The sequence below is a fragment of the Natrix helvetica genome (genome assembly GCF_964273705.1).
Source record: "Natrix helvetica genome assembly, chromosome: 16".
Lineage (NCBI taxonomy): Eukaryota > Metazoa > Chordata > Lepidosauria > Squamata > Natricidae > Natrix > Natrix helvetica.
This window is the reverse complement of record NC_138563.1, coordinates 9,984,659-10,001,031: the sequence shown is the minus strand read 5'-3', so window position 1 is coordinate 10,001,031 and position 16,373 is coordinate 9,984,659. Positions and strand designations below refer to the sequence as shown.

Here is a 16,373-nt window from a genome sequence, read left to right as displayed (position 1 = left end):
TAGGGAAGAGAAGGACCAGGGGAGACAGGAGAGCATCTTCCAATATTTGAGGGGCTGCCCCAGAGAGGAGTTAGGGGGTCAAGCTATTTTCCATGAAGGCCACACAAGGAAGAATGGATGGAAACTGACCCAGGAGAGATTCAACCTGGAAATAAGGAGGAATTTGCTGACAGGGAGAACAACCAACCCATGGAACAGAGGTTGCCTTTGGAAGTTGTAGGAGCTTCATCCCTGGAGGCTTTCAAGAAGAGACTGGACTGCCATCGGTCAGAAATGGGGTAGGGTCTCCTGCTTGGGGGGTAAGGTTGGACTAGATAGTAGTATAGTCTTTATTGTCATTGTACATCATGCATACAACTAAATTGGTTAGATGACCTCCAAGGTCCCTTCCAACTCCGTCATTCTGCAAGGAATGCAAGGAAGCCACCAAGGTCAGAGAGGACCCAGAGTATTTTATTGACTTCTGCATTGGCCAACTCTGTAACTGAAACCCTTTTTATCTTGAGTGTGCAAACAGCCCTTTTTCATTTCAGGATTTCCTGCTTTTGACTTCCTTGTCTTGGTGGGAATTTCGAAATCCAGCTGCTTTATAAAGTCGAGCGAGAAGACCAGGCTGACTTGAGCTTCCTACTTTCTTCAGGCGAAGCGGTTCCTCATCCAGGTAAGACAAACCTGTACTCAGGGCATTGATCAAAGAGACTGCAAAGAAATGCTCGGGATCGCTCAGGTAAGTCAGAAATTTTGCCAGAATTGGGGGTGCAGGTGGAAACCCCAGGAACAAGCATGGATTCTGCAACGCACAATCCTTAAAAGTCTGCCCTTTTTTTATTTATGGATAGTAGAAACATGGAGACATTTGTTAAATGGGGATTGTAGGCACGCTCAACCCAATAGCCAAAGACCCCTTTAAGCCCAGAATTCATAGGTTTCTTAATATTACAATATTAATCATCATTAAGGGTTTGTTTTCTGATTTAACACACTTTGGTTAGTTTGCATTGCACAATTCCAGAACTGAGCTGATTTCAGTCGTCAGATTAAGCATGAGGTAAGAATGCAGCCATAGAATTACAGAGATGGAAAGATCCTTGAGGTCACTTAGACCAACCCCTTTTGCCTCTGCTTCCCATCCAATGAAGGAGTTGCTGGATCTGCTGTCAAACTTACTTTCGACTCATTATAAAATTAACCTCTAATGAAGCATATAGAATAGCAGAGTTGGAAGCCCAGCCCTCTGCTCAAGCAGGAGACCCTACGCCATTCTGGGTTTACTTTAAGACTTTACTTGCTTTCCAAACCAGTCTTAAATTAGTGCTTTACCCAAATTATGACCCACCCACCCCCCAAATATCTTTTAATTGCCTTTTACAATCCTCTGCTGTTCCTTTTTTGATGTTGCAACATTTAGAGCCTTCATCTAAAATAGAAGTCTTGGCAACTTTAAGACTTGGGGACTTCAACTCCCAGAATTCCCCAGCTAGCATGCACAAGTCTTAAAGTTGCCAAGTTTGGAGACACCCGATTTAATAGATTGACAGAGTTGGAAGGATCCTTGTAGGTCATCTAGTCCAATCCCCTCCCAAGCAGGAGACCCTACACCATTTCTGACCAGCCTCTTCTTGAAAGCTTCCAGGGATGAAGCTCCCACAACTTCCAAAGGCAACTTCTGTTCCATCGGTTGATTGCCCTAACTTTCCGCCTAAAAGAATATGGTTTTATTTTATAAGCCAAACTCATAAGGTTATGATCCAAAAAAGTCTTGGGGAGTAAATCTACCTTAAAAAGTTGAGTAGCCAGGTACTTTGAGATTTATCCCTAAAAAAGAGAGATTTATTCCTGTTTATTCCTAAAAATAGGTCTGTTCTTCAGAAAAATAGGTATGAACTGCAATTTTTCTGTTTTCGTGTTTCAACCAGCCCTAAATTGTCCATCAAATCAAGGAAAACTTTTGGTCATTTGCCAGAAGTGATTTTAATATATTTTCTTTCTCAGAACTCCTGCAGCAAAATCATTGGAGCCTAATCCCCCATCAAATCTGAATGATGTATTTCACAACTTAAAGCCATTTCCTTGAGTGTCCGATAACACTTGGCCAATAAAAGTTCTATTCTATTAAAAAAACAACCATGTAAAACAATTACAGCTGTTTGTTGGAAATCTGGGTCTTGGCACCTGGGCAGAATTTGAAAAACAATGGGGCTCAGTTCCTGGAAGTTGTCAAGAAGTGGGATTAGACACAAAGTGTGCTTAACAATGACAATCAAGCAGTGCCAGTAGCATCTTCTTGTGCAATTGTACCATTGCATAGATTCTTATCTCTACTACTAAGCAATCAACTCATGGAAAAGAAGTTGCTTCTGGAAGTTGTGGGAGCTTCATCCTTGGAAGCTTTCAAGAAGAGACTGGACTTCCCTCTGTCAGAAATGGTGTAGGGTCTCCTGCTTGGGTGGAGGGCTGGACTAGATGACCTACAAGGTCCCTTCCAACTCTGTTAATCGGTAATTCACAGACTGATTAATTCACATTTTTCTCTAGTGGCTGATCCACAATGAAGTCATTGGCTCTTCTGTTGCTGGTCTGGGCTGCCTTTGTAAAAGCACAACCTGAAGGTGAGTGAGTAACTGGTGGATTTGTGGGAAAGGGGGTTCTCAAAGAATCCCCGAATCCTGGGACTGCATGGGACCTTGGAGGTCTTCTAGTCTAACCCCCTTTCCAAAGCAAGAGACCTTAAAACATCATGGACACGTGGCTATCCAATCTCTTCTTTTTCTCTTCATGTTTTATTTATTTTATTTATATAACATACGAAAATTCAATTTCCATCAAATAGTGTGTGATTGTGTGTACAATTGTCTTTGAGCAATCATAATCCAAATATTTGCAATAGTATTCATCCCAATAATATTGGTAATCTAATAACCATAATATTTAACATTATACTTTAATAACTCTCCATTTCCACATTTCCCCTTTTTATGTCTCCCCATTTCTAACTTCTGTATCTGTTATCTAACCATTGATAAAATAAATCCCATATCAAAAAGTATTCAGTTTCTCCTTCGTCCTTAATATTGAGCATTAGTCTATCCACTTCTGCACATTCTAATATTGTCTTAATTCCACTCTCATCTGTCAAGATCTCGCCATTCTTCCATTGTTGTGCAAATAAAATTCTGGCTAAGGTTAATACATGTAAAACCAAATATATAGTCTTTTTATCATATTTTTCTGGTAAAGTGCCCAATAAAAATATCTCTGGTTTCAAATCTAGGTGCTGTTTTATCATTTTTTTCCAAGCAAGTATGTATTTTCGTATTTGATTGCACTTCCAACAGATCTATTTTTATATAGTTTTGCCAATCTTACTGGTGGGAAATGCAGATTAGCAGAGTTGCAACAAGCTCAATTGCTCAGTAAATGCAGTCAGGTTAACAGATCAACAGAGTTGGAAGGGGCCTTGGAGGTCTTCTAGTCCAACCCCCTGCCTGGGCATGAAACCCTATACCATTTCAGACAAATAGCTATCCAACATCTTCTATCTATCTATCATCTATCTATCTATCTATCTATCTATCTATCTATCTATCTATCTATCTATCTATCTATCATCTATCTATCTATCTATCTATCATCTATCTATCTATCTATCTATCTATCTATCTATCTATCTATAGTTCAAATTTTATTGATTTTAAAAGTTTTACAGGGAAAAGGGATTATAGGGTTATAGAACATTTTGACAGCTACATCGTGCGGGGGGGGGGAGAAGCCCCCCCAGGTCTCACAACTTTTACAAACAAAAATAGAAAAATATCAACATTTACATGGGCAATGCCAACGGGCGACACCAAGGAGTAGGGCCTTCTCTGTGATGGGCCCAACCCTCTGGAATGATCTCCCCCCCGACATTAGAACCACTTCTGACCTCCGCTCCTTCCGGCAAAAATTGAAGACTCACCTGTTCCGATTAGCAGGCCTGGCATAATTACAACTGTCCCTCCTGGCAAATGTATTATTATCTGGTTATCTTAGGGGTTTTTAATTTGTTGTGTCTGTTTTAGGGATTTAAAACTTATATTTATATAGCTTTGTACAGTTCTTTTAATTGCATTTTAACCTCCTCCAAACTGTACATATTTAACTTTTTTATTGTATTTTGTGATATTCTCTATGGACTGTACACCGCCCCGAGTCCCTTTTGGGAGAGGGGGTGGTCTAGAAGCACCAAATATAAATAAATAAATAAATATAAATAAATACATAAGTATTAGCAGTTTTGAGTTTAACACAAAATCATCAGTATGTTTCAATCATTTGTTTTGTATCACTTCCATAAAGGTACACCAACATCTTCTTAAAGACTTCCAGTGTTGGGGCATTCACAACTTCTGGAGGCAACTTCTGTTCCACTGGTTGATTGTTCTCCCTGTCAGGAAATTTCTCCTCAGTTCTAAGTTGCTTCTCTCCTTGATTAGTTTTCACCCATTGCTTCTTGTTATGCCTTCTGGTGCTTTGGAGAATAGTTTGACTCCCTCTTCTTTGTGGCAACCCCTGAGATATCGGAAGACTGCTATCATGTCTCCCCTAGTCCTTCTTTTCATTAAACTAGACATCCCCAGTTCCTGCAACCATTCTTCATTTGTTTTAGGCTCCAGTTCTCTAATCATCTTTGTTGTCCTTCTCTGAACACTTTTTAGAAATTCTTTCATCAATATTAAAATAATAATACATAATTAAAATAACTGCTTCTTTCATCAATAGTCAGCATCGGGTTATATCAGAGGGGAAATCCAGCACATGAAGCATGAATTCTGTATTAGCCAAGCTCAGAAAATGGATCCGAATATTATCTTGATGTGCAAAATGCATAATTTTGAAAAATGCACAAACGGCTCTCCTGATTTGCAAAAAAAAAAAAAAAGGTAGTCCTCAAGTTACCACCACAATTCTGGCACCAAAGTGAGAGTCGCACCAATTTGATGAACTTTTTTTGCCACAGCTGCTAAGTGAATCCCTGCAGTGGTTCAGTGAATTAAGTGGTCATTAAGTGACTCTGGCTTTGCTTGTCAGAAGCAAAATTTTTCAGGCGCCGAAATGCCGGCAGGATCCCAACGCTGCTGCAATCCCTTGAGCAGGTTCTCCTGTTTTTGAGGCTTTCCCTGGAGTGAAATGATTAAAAAAAATTCTTTCTCCTCTCTGCACCCAGAACAGTGTTCTTCTTTGAATTGCTGGGGAATTGCTGGTCTGAAAATTTATAATATTTACAGAAGGTAGTTATTTATCAAGCACATCTAAATTATATGAAAGTAACCAAACATATCTTTACAATCTCCAAGGTATATATTGTGGCTTGCCAGCTGGCAGCAGATTCGGACAGTGAGGAGGGTTGGGGAGGGACGTGGGCCAGTCCTGGAGTCTGGGGAAGGCTCTGATGAGGGCTCTGTGTCGGAGGCAGAGAGGGGGCCAGGGCCGTCTGACGGTTATCAGCTGCCTTCGGAATCAGACACCAGTGAGGCAGAGGAACAGATGGAGCCTGTTCCCAGGGTGCGTATGCGCAGAGTTGCCAGACAAAGGGAAGCGCTAAAGAACAGGGAGTAAGGCCACAGGTGGATGATGAATGCCCCCTCCCAGAGGAAATAAAAGGGGAGCGAAAGGGGAGTGGAGTTTGCGGGAGACAATTAGTTTGCTTAATTGGTTCGTGACTCTCCGAGGCTCCTGGCCAAGTTCTGCAGAGATCAGCCTGGCAGCTCTCCAAGCCAGAGAAAGTCTGTGACTGTAAATCCTCCCTTTAAAGAGTTTGCTAGACGTGGGTGAGCAGAATCCACAGTCAATTAATAAAAGGGTTTTTTTGTCAGGACGAGGATTTGCTTCAGGCTCTCGGGAAGCCTCGTCAGAACAGCATATCACAACGTTTGAGCACGCCCAATATTTGGAAATTGAAAGCTGAAAAATAGGAGACGTCCATTAAGCCGTTAAAAGATAAATATAAGTAAAATAAGTAACGGGATAGGACCGTTAAATACAGATAGGACTATCTGTATTTAATTCTAAAAAGAAATAGTTTGGTTCTCCCCAAATGTTCAAAGCATGCCTTTGACAGGTACAGCGGTCCTTTAGTGACTGTTCAAAGTGACTTGCGACCGTTTTTCACACTTACAACCTTTATAGCATCCACAGGTGGTCACATGATCAACATTCAGATGCTTGGCCACTGGCATGTACTTACGACAGTTGCTGTGTCCTGGAGTCATCTGACAAACGAGGGGGAGCCAGCTTCATTTAACAACCATGTTACTAGCTTAACGTCTGCCGTGATTCACTTAACAACTGTGGCAAGGAAAGCCGTAATATGGGTCAAAACCCACCACCACTTAGCAACAGAAATATTGGGCTCCATGCGGGTCGTCAGTTGAGGACTACTAATGAAAAGAGAGAAGCAGCCTGGAATGAAGGATAAACTTCCTAACAGTGAGGACAATTAACCAGTGGAACTGCTTGCCACCAGAAGTTGTGAATGCTCCAACACTGGAGGTTTTGAAGAGTCTAGACCGGTGGTTCCCAACTTGATTTTTAATGGGAGCAATTTGAACCTTGTTTAAAGTTTAAAGTTAATGGCCTTTTAGGCTTCCTCCGTGTGAGTAGAGTTCACTTTTTGAGTAAAGTAAGAATGATAAAGTACAATACAATATGACACGATACAATACGATACGATACAAATACAAATACAATAGCAGAGTTGGAAGGGACCTTGGAGGTCTTCTAGTCCAACCCCCTGCCTAGGCAGAAAACCTTATACCGCTTCAGACAAATGTCTATCCAACATCTTCTTAAAGACTTCCAGTGTTGGGGCATTCACAACTTCTGGAAGCAACTTCTGTTCCACTGATTCATTGTTCTAACTGTCGGGAAATTTCTCCTCAGTTCTAAGTTGCTTCTCTCCTTGATTGGTTTCCACCCATTGCTTCTTGTTCTACCCTCAGGTGCCTTGGAAAATAGTTTGACTCCCTCTTCTTTATGGGAGCCCCTCAAATATTGGAAGACTGCTATCATGTCTCCCCTAGTCCTTCTTTCTCTTAAGCTAAACATACCCAGTTCCTGCAACCGTTCTTCATATGTTTTAGTCTCCAGTCCCCTAATCATCTTTGTTGCTCTTCTCTGCACTCTTTCTAGAGTCTCCACATCTTTTTTACATCGTGGAGACCAGAACTGGATGCCGTATTCCAAGTGTGGCCTTACCAAGGCCTTGTAAAGTGGTATTAACCCTTCACGTGATCTTGATTCTATCCCTCTGTTTATGCAGCCTAGAACTGTGTTGGCTTTTTGGGCAGCTGCTGCACACGGCTGGCTCCTATTTAAATGGTTGTCCACTAGGACTCCAAGATCCCTTTCACAGTTACTACTATTGAGGAAAGTACCACCTATGCTGTACCTGTAAGAGTAAAGTAAGAGTAAAGTAAAGGGGGCATTGGGAGTTTAGAGATGCTGAGGTAGGGCATGGCGAGAAAAGGGCTGGGAACCAATGGTCTAAGCAGTCACTTATCTGAAGGTATAGGTCAGTGATGGTGGCACACAGAGCCCTCTATGGGCACATGTGCTGGCCAGCTGATGTTTGGCTTTCCAGCATGCACATCCGTGCCAGCTAGCTGGTCTTCGCAGGCACCAGAGCACCACAAAATGCCCCCAAAATATGCATGCACATGCCAGCCAGCTGGTCCTCGGATTTCTGGATTTCACACATGCACACACATTCCGGTTTGGCCACTGCTTGAGCAGGGGGCTGGACTAGAAGACCTCCAAGGTCCCTTCCAGCTCATTCGTTTTACTCTGCTATCTGTGGTTTTCTATTTTTAATATTATAAGCCACCCAGCCTCACCCGGTGGTAAGATGGGCATCCGACTAATTTTGAAAATAAGCCAATCAAACAGAAGTAATGCCCAGGGGCCAGTGGGAAGAGGACATCCTTCTGTCTTGGTTGTTGACTTCTTTTTTGTTGTGCATTGTCTCGACAGCCAGCTGCAACTGTGTCAGCACAGCTAAGGAAGACCTCATCGACCTGCTGAAGAAATGGGAAACGGGGACTTCCTGCCAACCTTCCCAGCCAGGCCAAACCCAGAAGCTCTACCAGAGCTGCAAGGAAATCAAGGCTGCCATGCCAAAGGCTGCAGGTGAGCACAGAGGACGCTTCTGTCTGCCCCATCAAAGCTCTCCGCTCCTGGGTAATTTTGGCCCGTCATAAGCTCCTTTGCGATAAACGGGTCTCTCCTTCCGGTTTCCACAGTTTGCAAGAGAGTGGCAAAAAAGTCAAAATGTTGGCCACAAATTGAAGGACAACTGTCAGGGTTCCAAATAGCATCCAAAATTAAATCAGAGTCCAAGGCAGAACTTGCCTCAAACTTTCCAATTTATGAAGAGAGACATGTTGGCACATCTGTGGGAAACCTGAATCTGAAAGCTTCCCGGTTTTCCCCACCCAGTTGTAAGTTCAAGATCTTGCCCCCACACCCACAAATCCATCCCAATCTCCCACTGCCACGCTGGCAGCTTCCACCTATCCAGTTCCGGTCAGGTGCAGAGGTGCAGAGACAAAGGATGACCTTGGTTTTCTAGAAAGAATTTTGTTGTGGCTACATATCCTCTAACTCCTTACAATCCCATTTTCCCACCATAGAAAAGGCATAGTAGAATAATAGAAAGTGTGGCAGGCCAAAGACCCAAAAGGAAAGATGGCTGTAGGCCTGACACCAACCTTCTCTTGATGGGCATTGGGAGGCATAGAAAAGAGAGGAGGGGGCTTTGACTTCACATTTGTGGTTGCCGTTTTGACTTTATCACACACATACACACAAACACAATGTTAGGCGTTCTAAATACCATGCAGAATTAAATCATTGTCCAAGGCAAAGTTATCCTTAAAGTTCCCATTTATTCATACAGGCAAGTTAGCACATCTATGGAATTCCAACTCTGATGTTCTTCCTGGAATTCCACCCAGTTGAAAGTTCATGATCTATCCCCACACCCACAAATCCATCACCTGTTCCAATCATCATCTTCCACGCTGGCATCTACACCCCTCTGCTTCCGGTCAGGTGTGGAGGTGCGGAGACAAAAGATGACCTTGGCTTCTATAAAAGAATGACAACAATACATCCCACAATCCTACTCCTTTCTATTCCCCCCTCCCAACTACTACACTAATGAAACCCATAGGAAATTATAAGTCCCTACGGGGAGAGGGGGCGGTCTATAAATTAAATAAACTAAACTAAACTATAAGAAAGTGTGGCAGGCCAAAGATCCTAAAAGGAACATAACTACAGGCCTGACACAGACCCTAGACATCCCTGCTGTGGTCAATCTGTATTAACCAGGATAGTATTAGTACCGCTTTCTAAAGCCTTAGTAAGGCCACACCTAGAGTACAGCATCCGGTTTTGGTCACCACACCATAAAAAAGAGGTTGGGACTCTAGAAAGAGTGCAGAGAAGAGCAACTAAAGTGATTAAGGGCCTGGAGACTAAAACCTATGAAGAACGATTGCAGGATTTGGGTCTGGCTATTCCAAAGAAAAGAAGAATTAGGGGGGGTGGGGACATGATAGCTATATTTCAGTGTTTGAGGGGCTGCCCCAAAGAAGAGGGGGTCCATTTCTTTTCCAAAGCAGCGGAGGGCAAGACAAGGATCAATAGAAGGAAAGTAACCAAGGAGAGAAGCAACCTGGAATTAAGGAGAAACTTCCTGACAGTGAGGACAATTAACCAGTAGAACAGCTTGCCACCAGAAGTTGTGGAGGGGGAAGAGGAGGGAGAAGAAAGGAGGCGGCGGAAGAGGAGGAAGGAAGGAGAGGAGGAGGAGGGAGAAGAGGAGGAAGAAGAAAGGAGGAGGAAGAGGACAAATGAAGAAGGGGAGGGCAAGGAGGAGGAGGAAGGAGGAAGAGGAAGAAGGGAGGAGGAAGAGGAGGGAAGCAATCTAGAATATCAACCATCGAGCATAAATGTATATCTATATCTACTGTTTGGCAGATGGACTGTATACCCTCAGGAGTGAAGATGGTGAGATCTACCAGACCTTCTGCGACATGTCCACCAACGGAGGCGGCTGGACGCTGGTGGCCAGCGTCCACGAGAACAACATCTTTGGGAAATGCACCGTGGGTGACCGCTGGTCCAGCCAGCAAGGGAGTAATGCCAACTACCCCAACGGGGATGGAAGCTGGTCCAACAAGAACACCTTTGGGTCAGCCATAGCTGCCACCAGCGATGACTACAAGGTAGGAGCCACTCATTTGAGGGGAGAGAAAAGAAAAGAAAAGCAGGTTTTTAAAAGGGGGGGGGGGCTTTTTTAGTTCACAGGCCAAAATCAGCCTCAAAGAGTTGGTAGTAACAGGCAACGCTGGGTTATGTTTAATATTTGGTGCAAAAAACAGCAGATCTTGTCCATCCACTGTCACTGATGAAGCCCTCAACATCAGTGGTCCCCTTGAATCTAAATCAGTGACGTGCAGTGAGGTTTATGGCTGGTGAGGCTGGTGACATCGTCAAACCGCGTGGTTGCTCCGATCACACGGGTGCAGCCCGACCGGAGAAGTTTCTCTTCTCAGAAATGTCAGAAAGGGACAGGCAGGCTGCCACAGCTCCACTGAGAAGACATTTCTGAGAAGAGAAACTTCTCCTTTCTCCTCTTTCCCCCCTCCCCACTCCCTTCTAACACTGATGATGTTACCTAGGCATTTTTTGCATCGGGCGAGCCCGGATCCTTGCAAGGGGAATGGGACCACGTGTGCAGGAGGCTCCTCAGCGCCAGCCTCAGATCAGTGCGAGCTGCGGTCCCCTTCCCCTGCACACGTGGTCCCATTCTCCTCCTTCCTGAGCCAACATGAAGGGGCCCGCGGCTGCACTGATCTGAGGCTGGAGCTGAGGAGCCTCCTGCACACGTGGTCCCATTCCCCTTGCAAGGATCCTGGGCTCGCCCGATGCAAAAAGTGGCGAGATTGGCGCACTTGGGGCTGCTGCTGCAATGTCCAGGGAGGCTAAACCAAGCCGAGCGCCTCTCCCAGCCACTTTCGCGGCTTCCCGGAGTAATTTTTTTATTTATTTTCATGATGAGAGCAGTGAGGCTCTGCCTCCCCTGCCTCCCCTGACTGCACGTCACTGACCTAAATGTGGTATGTCCGAAGATGACCGGACAGGCCAGTTTGGGCATAGAATGCCCTGACCTGCGCTGAGTTTGGCACATGTGGCTGTAGACTTACGCAACAACAATTGTGGAGTCCTAGTGGACAACCAGTTAAATAGGAGCCAGCCGTGTGCAGCAGCAGCCAAAAGAGCCAACAGAATCCTAAGTTGCATTAACAGAGGGATACAATCAAGATCAAGGGAGGCACTAATACTACTCCGTAAAGCCTTAGTAAGGCCACACCTAGAGTCCTGCATCCAGTTTTGGTCACCACATTGTAAAAAAGACGTTGAGACTCTAGAAAGAGTGCAGAGAAGAGCAACCAGGATGATGAGGGGACTGGAGGCTCAAACATATGATGGACGGTTGCAGGAACTGGGCCTGGCTGGTCTAGGGAAGAGAAGGACCAGGGGAGACAGGAGAGCATCTTCCAATATTTGAGGGGCTGCCCCAGAGAGGAGTTAGGGGATCAAGCTATTCTCCAAAGCACCTGAAGGCCAGATGAGGAACAATGGAGGGAAACTCCATTTGCTGACAGGGAGAACAATCAACCCATGGAACAGAAGTTGCCTTCAGAAGATGTGGGAGCTTCATCCCTGGAGGCTTTCAAGGGGAGATTGGACTGCCATTTGTTGGGGGTGGTGTAGGGTCTCCTGTTTGGGGGGGGGATTGGAGTAGATGACCTACAAGGTCCTTTCCAACTCTGTTAATCTATCCATCTATGTGGTATTTTTGGAGTGTGCCGCACTTCATAAGCTTAATAGAGTTGGAAGGGACCTTGGAGGTCTTCTAGTCCAGCCCCTGTTCAAGCAGGAGACCCTATACCATTCCGGACAAATGGATGTCCAGTCTCTCCTTGAAAATCTCCAGCGATGGAGCTCCCACAACTTCTGTGGCCAAGCTGTTCCACCAATCAATTGTTCTCCCTGGCAGGAAATTCCTCCTTAGTTCTACATTGCTTCTCTCCTTCATCAGTTCTCATCTGTTGCTTCTTGTCCTGCCTTCTGGTGTTTTGGAGAACAGGCTGATCCCTCTTATTTGTGACAGCCCAGTATTTTTGCTGCTTCTTCAAGAGGTGCTTCTAGTCACTGGGGGAAAGGAAGAGGTCACCCCTCTGGAGTGTTGCTAGGGTCCAATCTTCTCACCCGTAATCCTTAGGTCCACGAAGAAAAGCAGATGGAGGGGACAGGTGACAGGCCTTCTCCAGGTGTTGCGTCATATCAATGTGTCTTTCTACAGAGTCTCAGCCTTCAGAGGGTCTTAGAAATGGACTCTTGAAGCCCCCTCTGAAGTTCTCCACGGTGTCTCCTCTTTTCCAGAACCCAGGCTACTACGCTATGATAGCCCGAGATGTCGCCATCTGGCATGTTCCCAACAACACCCCGAGGAAGAAATGGAAGGACGTTTCCTTCTTGAGATACCACACAGAGACAGGCTTCTTGTCTGGGCAAGGGGGCAACCTTCTCCGGCTCTATGAGGTGAGCCCCAAGCAACCTGATCTTTCTGCCTGTTGACTCACCAAATATGACCACGTCTGTTTCTTGGACCTGATCTGGCTGATTCTAAAATGCTAAATATGCATTGGTTGGTTGGTTGGTTGGTTGGTTGGGTTGGGTTGGGTTGGGTTGGGTTGGGTTGGGCTGGGCTGGCTGACTAAATTCGTAGCAACTTTAGGCTTTGATGGTTGGTTGAGAGGCCATCAGAATCCCAGAACTGTGTCTTAGAACTAGGAAGGGGAAGAAGACATCTCAAAAGAGGATCAAAGCCAACTACCTCCATCTTGACCCCCAGAGAATCTCTAGTTGGACCTTCACTTGGTCGTCGTGGTCCAAGAAGCCACCACAAATTAAAGCTCAGTTTTGATGACTGGGACTCGGTTCATCTCAGAGTCCTACAACCAGGTTGAAGAGGACACCATAAACCATCTTCACCTTCTGTTTGCTCTGCTGGTGGAACGGTCATGCATGGAAATAATCCAGCTGTGATTTGCCTTCCAGAAATACCCGGTGAAATATGGCGCTGGTAGCTGTCCAAATGATAACGGCCCGGCTATCCCTATTGTTTATGATGTTGGTGATGCCCAGAAGACTTCAGAATTGTACTCTCCCCACGGACGGGGTAAGCATCCTTGCCTCAGTTAGAGGGCTGCCCCACAATATGGGGGGTTGGACCATTGGACCACCTGGGTCTCCTAGGCTGGGACATCCTCTTTTGAAGCTAAGATCCAAGAGGAAGGGGAAAGTATTAGCTCCTTTCCAAAATTGATGGCCCAGTTCCAATATCTTCTTAAAAACTTCCAGTGTTGGAGTATTAACAACTTCTGGAGGCAAGTTGTTCCACTGATTAATTGTTCGGGCTGTCAGGAAATTTCTCCTTAATTCTCTAAGTTGCTTATCTCCTTGATTAGTTTCCACCCATTGCTTCTTATTCTACCCAGTGGTGGGTTTCTAACCGGCTTACTACCAGTTCACCAAGAGAGGGCATTTTGCCCTCCATGTAGATGCAGGACTACACGTTGAGTGCGGTTGGTCAGCCAGTTACGAATCCCTCTGGTGGTGATGCTGTCTAACCCACATTTTTTCTACTTTATCAAGTAGTAGGTTACAGGCTACCTTATCAAATGCCTTACTGAAGTCCAAGTAAACTATATCGACATCATTCCTCTGGTCCACTAATTTTGTCACATTATCAAAGAATGCAATAAGATTAGTTGAGATGGTTTAGAAAGTACGTTGGGCAGGTTAGGCTAGCGATGTACCTTCTTATCTTGGGGGGACGGGGGACATTTCGTACCCCTCCAAAAGTCCAGCTGCTACGAAACAGCAATAGGAAGAGGTTGGCACAGGGTATTGCAAACTTGACCACTTCAAGAAGGGTGGACTTCAGTTCCCAGAATTCGCCAGCCGGTTTGCTTCAAGATGGGTGGACTTCAGGTCACCAACATGCTGAGGGGAATGCTGGGAGCTGAAGTCCCAGATTGTCAGCTGTCATCAACCAAGATTGTGAAAATAATTACAATCCTCCCAACCGCATTGAGTATCTCTCTTCTGTTTCTCAGGTGAATTTGTCTCTGGCTTCGTCCAGTTCCGGGTGTTTAATAATGAAAAAGCAGCGCTGGCTCTCTGCTCTGGTGTTAAACTCACCCGATGCAACTCCGAACATGTGAGTATCCCGGTCTTCCTCATCAAATGCGGTGTCAACATCCAGCTTGATCCAAATAAAAGTTCAGGATCATCTCATTTCTGAAAACCTGTTTAATGAATACGGGGCGTGGTAATGGCGAAGTAGAACGAACTCTGAAATTCCAAGGCATCTGGACATACTCTTGAACAATGGTTTTCCCAGCCAAACTCCCAGGCTTCCACATAACTCATGTAAACAACTTTTCTTTGTCGTGGGAACCATCTGCCTTCTTCTTCACACCTGTTAAAATCTCCTTGAAAAGCTTCCAGGTTCCCCTCATCAGCTTCAGGGGAACTGGAGAAGTTTTGTTTCTCTAATTAACCCACTCATAATCAACACCTTCCCCACCTCCCCCCACACCTTACTCTAATGGCAAGACAAAACAAAAAGGGACATAGAGTCCGTTGTAACTTTGAACAGCTGCTAAGTGATTGATCATAAGTCAGGGACTTACCTACATCCTTTTGAGCTATGCTTTTCATTCCTAGAATTCAGAATTCCTAGAATGCTAGATTTGTGTTTGTGTGTCTTATAGTTTTGCACCACGCACACAACATATTGTGGCATTTCAGGAGGTCCTCTAGTCCAACCCACTGCTCAAGCAGGAGAATCGATACCAATGATAGCTCACCTTTTTGTCATTGCGTGCCAAAAGCACGTTATAATACACCCCTAATCCTTTACGGAAAAAAACCCCAGGGTTGTTCAAACTTGACAGCTTTAAGACTTGTGGACTTCAACTCCCAGAATTTCTCCTCCAGTCATGTTGGCTCAGGAACTCTAGCACTGAAGTGTGCAAGTCTTAAAGCTGTCAAGTTACAAGACCCTTGCACCCCTAACCCTTTAGAAAAAAAACTCCAGGGGTGTTCAAACTTGATAGCTTTAAGACTTGCACACTTCAATGCCAGAGTTCCTGAGCCAACATGACTGGAAGAGGAATTCTGGGAGTTGAAGTCCACAAGTCTTAAAGCTGTCAAGTTTGAACACCCCTGGGGGTTTTTTTCTAAAGGGTTAGGGGTGCAAGGGTCTTGTAACTTGACAGCTTTAAGACTTGCGTGCTTCAAATGCCAGAGTTTCTGAGCCAACATTTTGGTTGCTAAGAGCGTTGTTAAGTGAGTTTCACACATTTTACAAGTTGGCCACGCCCACCCAGTCACAAGGCTGGCAAGCCTCTCCCACCCGGTCACATGGCCGCCAAGCCACTCCCACAATGGGATGACGGCTGGTGTGCCCATAAAGAGGGCAGAGAGCATGCCACCTGTGGTGCCATTGGTTCCCCATTCACGGATCTATTCCCTTGCAGACGGTCCAATCTCTTTTGGAAAACCTCCAGTTTTTGGAGACTTCCGGAGACACCGATTGATTGTTGTCACCATCAGGAAATGTGCAAGATGCTTAACTCCCTTTTTTTCCTCCCTTAGCACTGCATTGGAGGAGGGGGCTTTTTCCCAGAAGGAAACCCCCGTCAATGTGGCGATTTTGCCAGCTTCGACTGGGACGGCTACGGGACTCACAGCGGATGGAGCTCTTCGAAGACCATCACAGACGCCGCGGTGCTGATCTTCTACCGCTGAGCATCCGAATTAGAATCCGGAGACGGAGCCGCCTGTCCCGGAGCAGAGAAATTGAGGATGAAAACACGTAATCTGACGACAGCTAATGCAGCAAAATAAAAAATAAAAACAGCACATTGAAATTTGGCCTCCGTGTTGTCTTTCTTTTTTCGAAATAACCCTGAAAGTTTACAAACGCGAAAGTAAGGCAAGCAAGATACAAAGCAAGGAAAATATAAAAAGGAGAAGAAAATGGAAAATTTAGAAAACAAGATAAGAGAGGAAAGGTGTAAACGACAAGCGTTTGCAGACGATTTGGTATTTGTTGTAGAAGGGACCATTCTGAAATTGTTAAAAGAGACGGAGGAGTTTGGAGAGGTAGCAGGACCGAAAGCAAATAAGAGGGGGGGGAGAGAAACTAAAGTTATAAAGTTATAGTTAAAAACAAAAAGAAAAGGTGG

At 45.0% G+C, this 16,373-nt stretch overlaps 1 protein-coding gene across 2 annotated transcripts; it reads left to right on the top strand.

Annotated features, from left to right (window-relative positions):
- Nucleotides 1–538: 538 nt before the first annotated feature.
- ITLN1 (intelectin 1) lies at nt 539–16,055 on the top strand. Of its 2 annotated transcripts, none has more exons than XM_081967819.1 (8): nt 539–661; nt 2,536–2,609; nt 8,011–8,166; nt 10,024–10,271; nt 12,496–12,654; nt 13,174–13,294; nt 14,235–14,338; nt 15,781–16,055. In XM_081967819.1, the coding sequence occupies exons 2-8, from the start codon at nt 2,549–2,551 to the stop codon at nt 15,931–15,933; spliced, it is 1,002 nt and encodes a 333-aa protein (XP_081823945.1). In that variant the 5' UTR covers nt 539–661; nt 2,536–2,548; the 3' UTR covers nt 15,934–16,055. The 2 variants fall into 2 exon arrangements, with proteins under 2 accessions (XP_081823945.1, XP_081823946.1); XM_081967820.1 differs by lacking the exon at nt 539–661 and adding an exon at nt 705–727.
- The last annotated feature ends 318 nt before the right edge of the window (nt 16,056–16,373 follow it).

Bases quoted from the DNA above. Each gene is read 5' to 3' on its own strand.
- ITLN1 (XM_081967819.1), top strand. From the start codon at position 2,549: ATGAAGTCATTGGCTCTTCTGTTGCTGGTCTGGGCTGCCTTTGTAAAA. The intron at 13,295-14,234 runs GTAAGCATCCTT...TCTGTTTCTCAG, and splicing joins GTACTCTCCCCACGGACGGG to GTGAATTTGTCTCTGGCTTC. The intron at 14,339-15,780 runs GTGAGTATCCCG...TTCCTCCCTTAG, and splicing joins CCCGATGCAACTCCGAACAT to CACTGCATTGGAGGAGGGGG.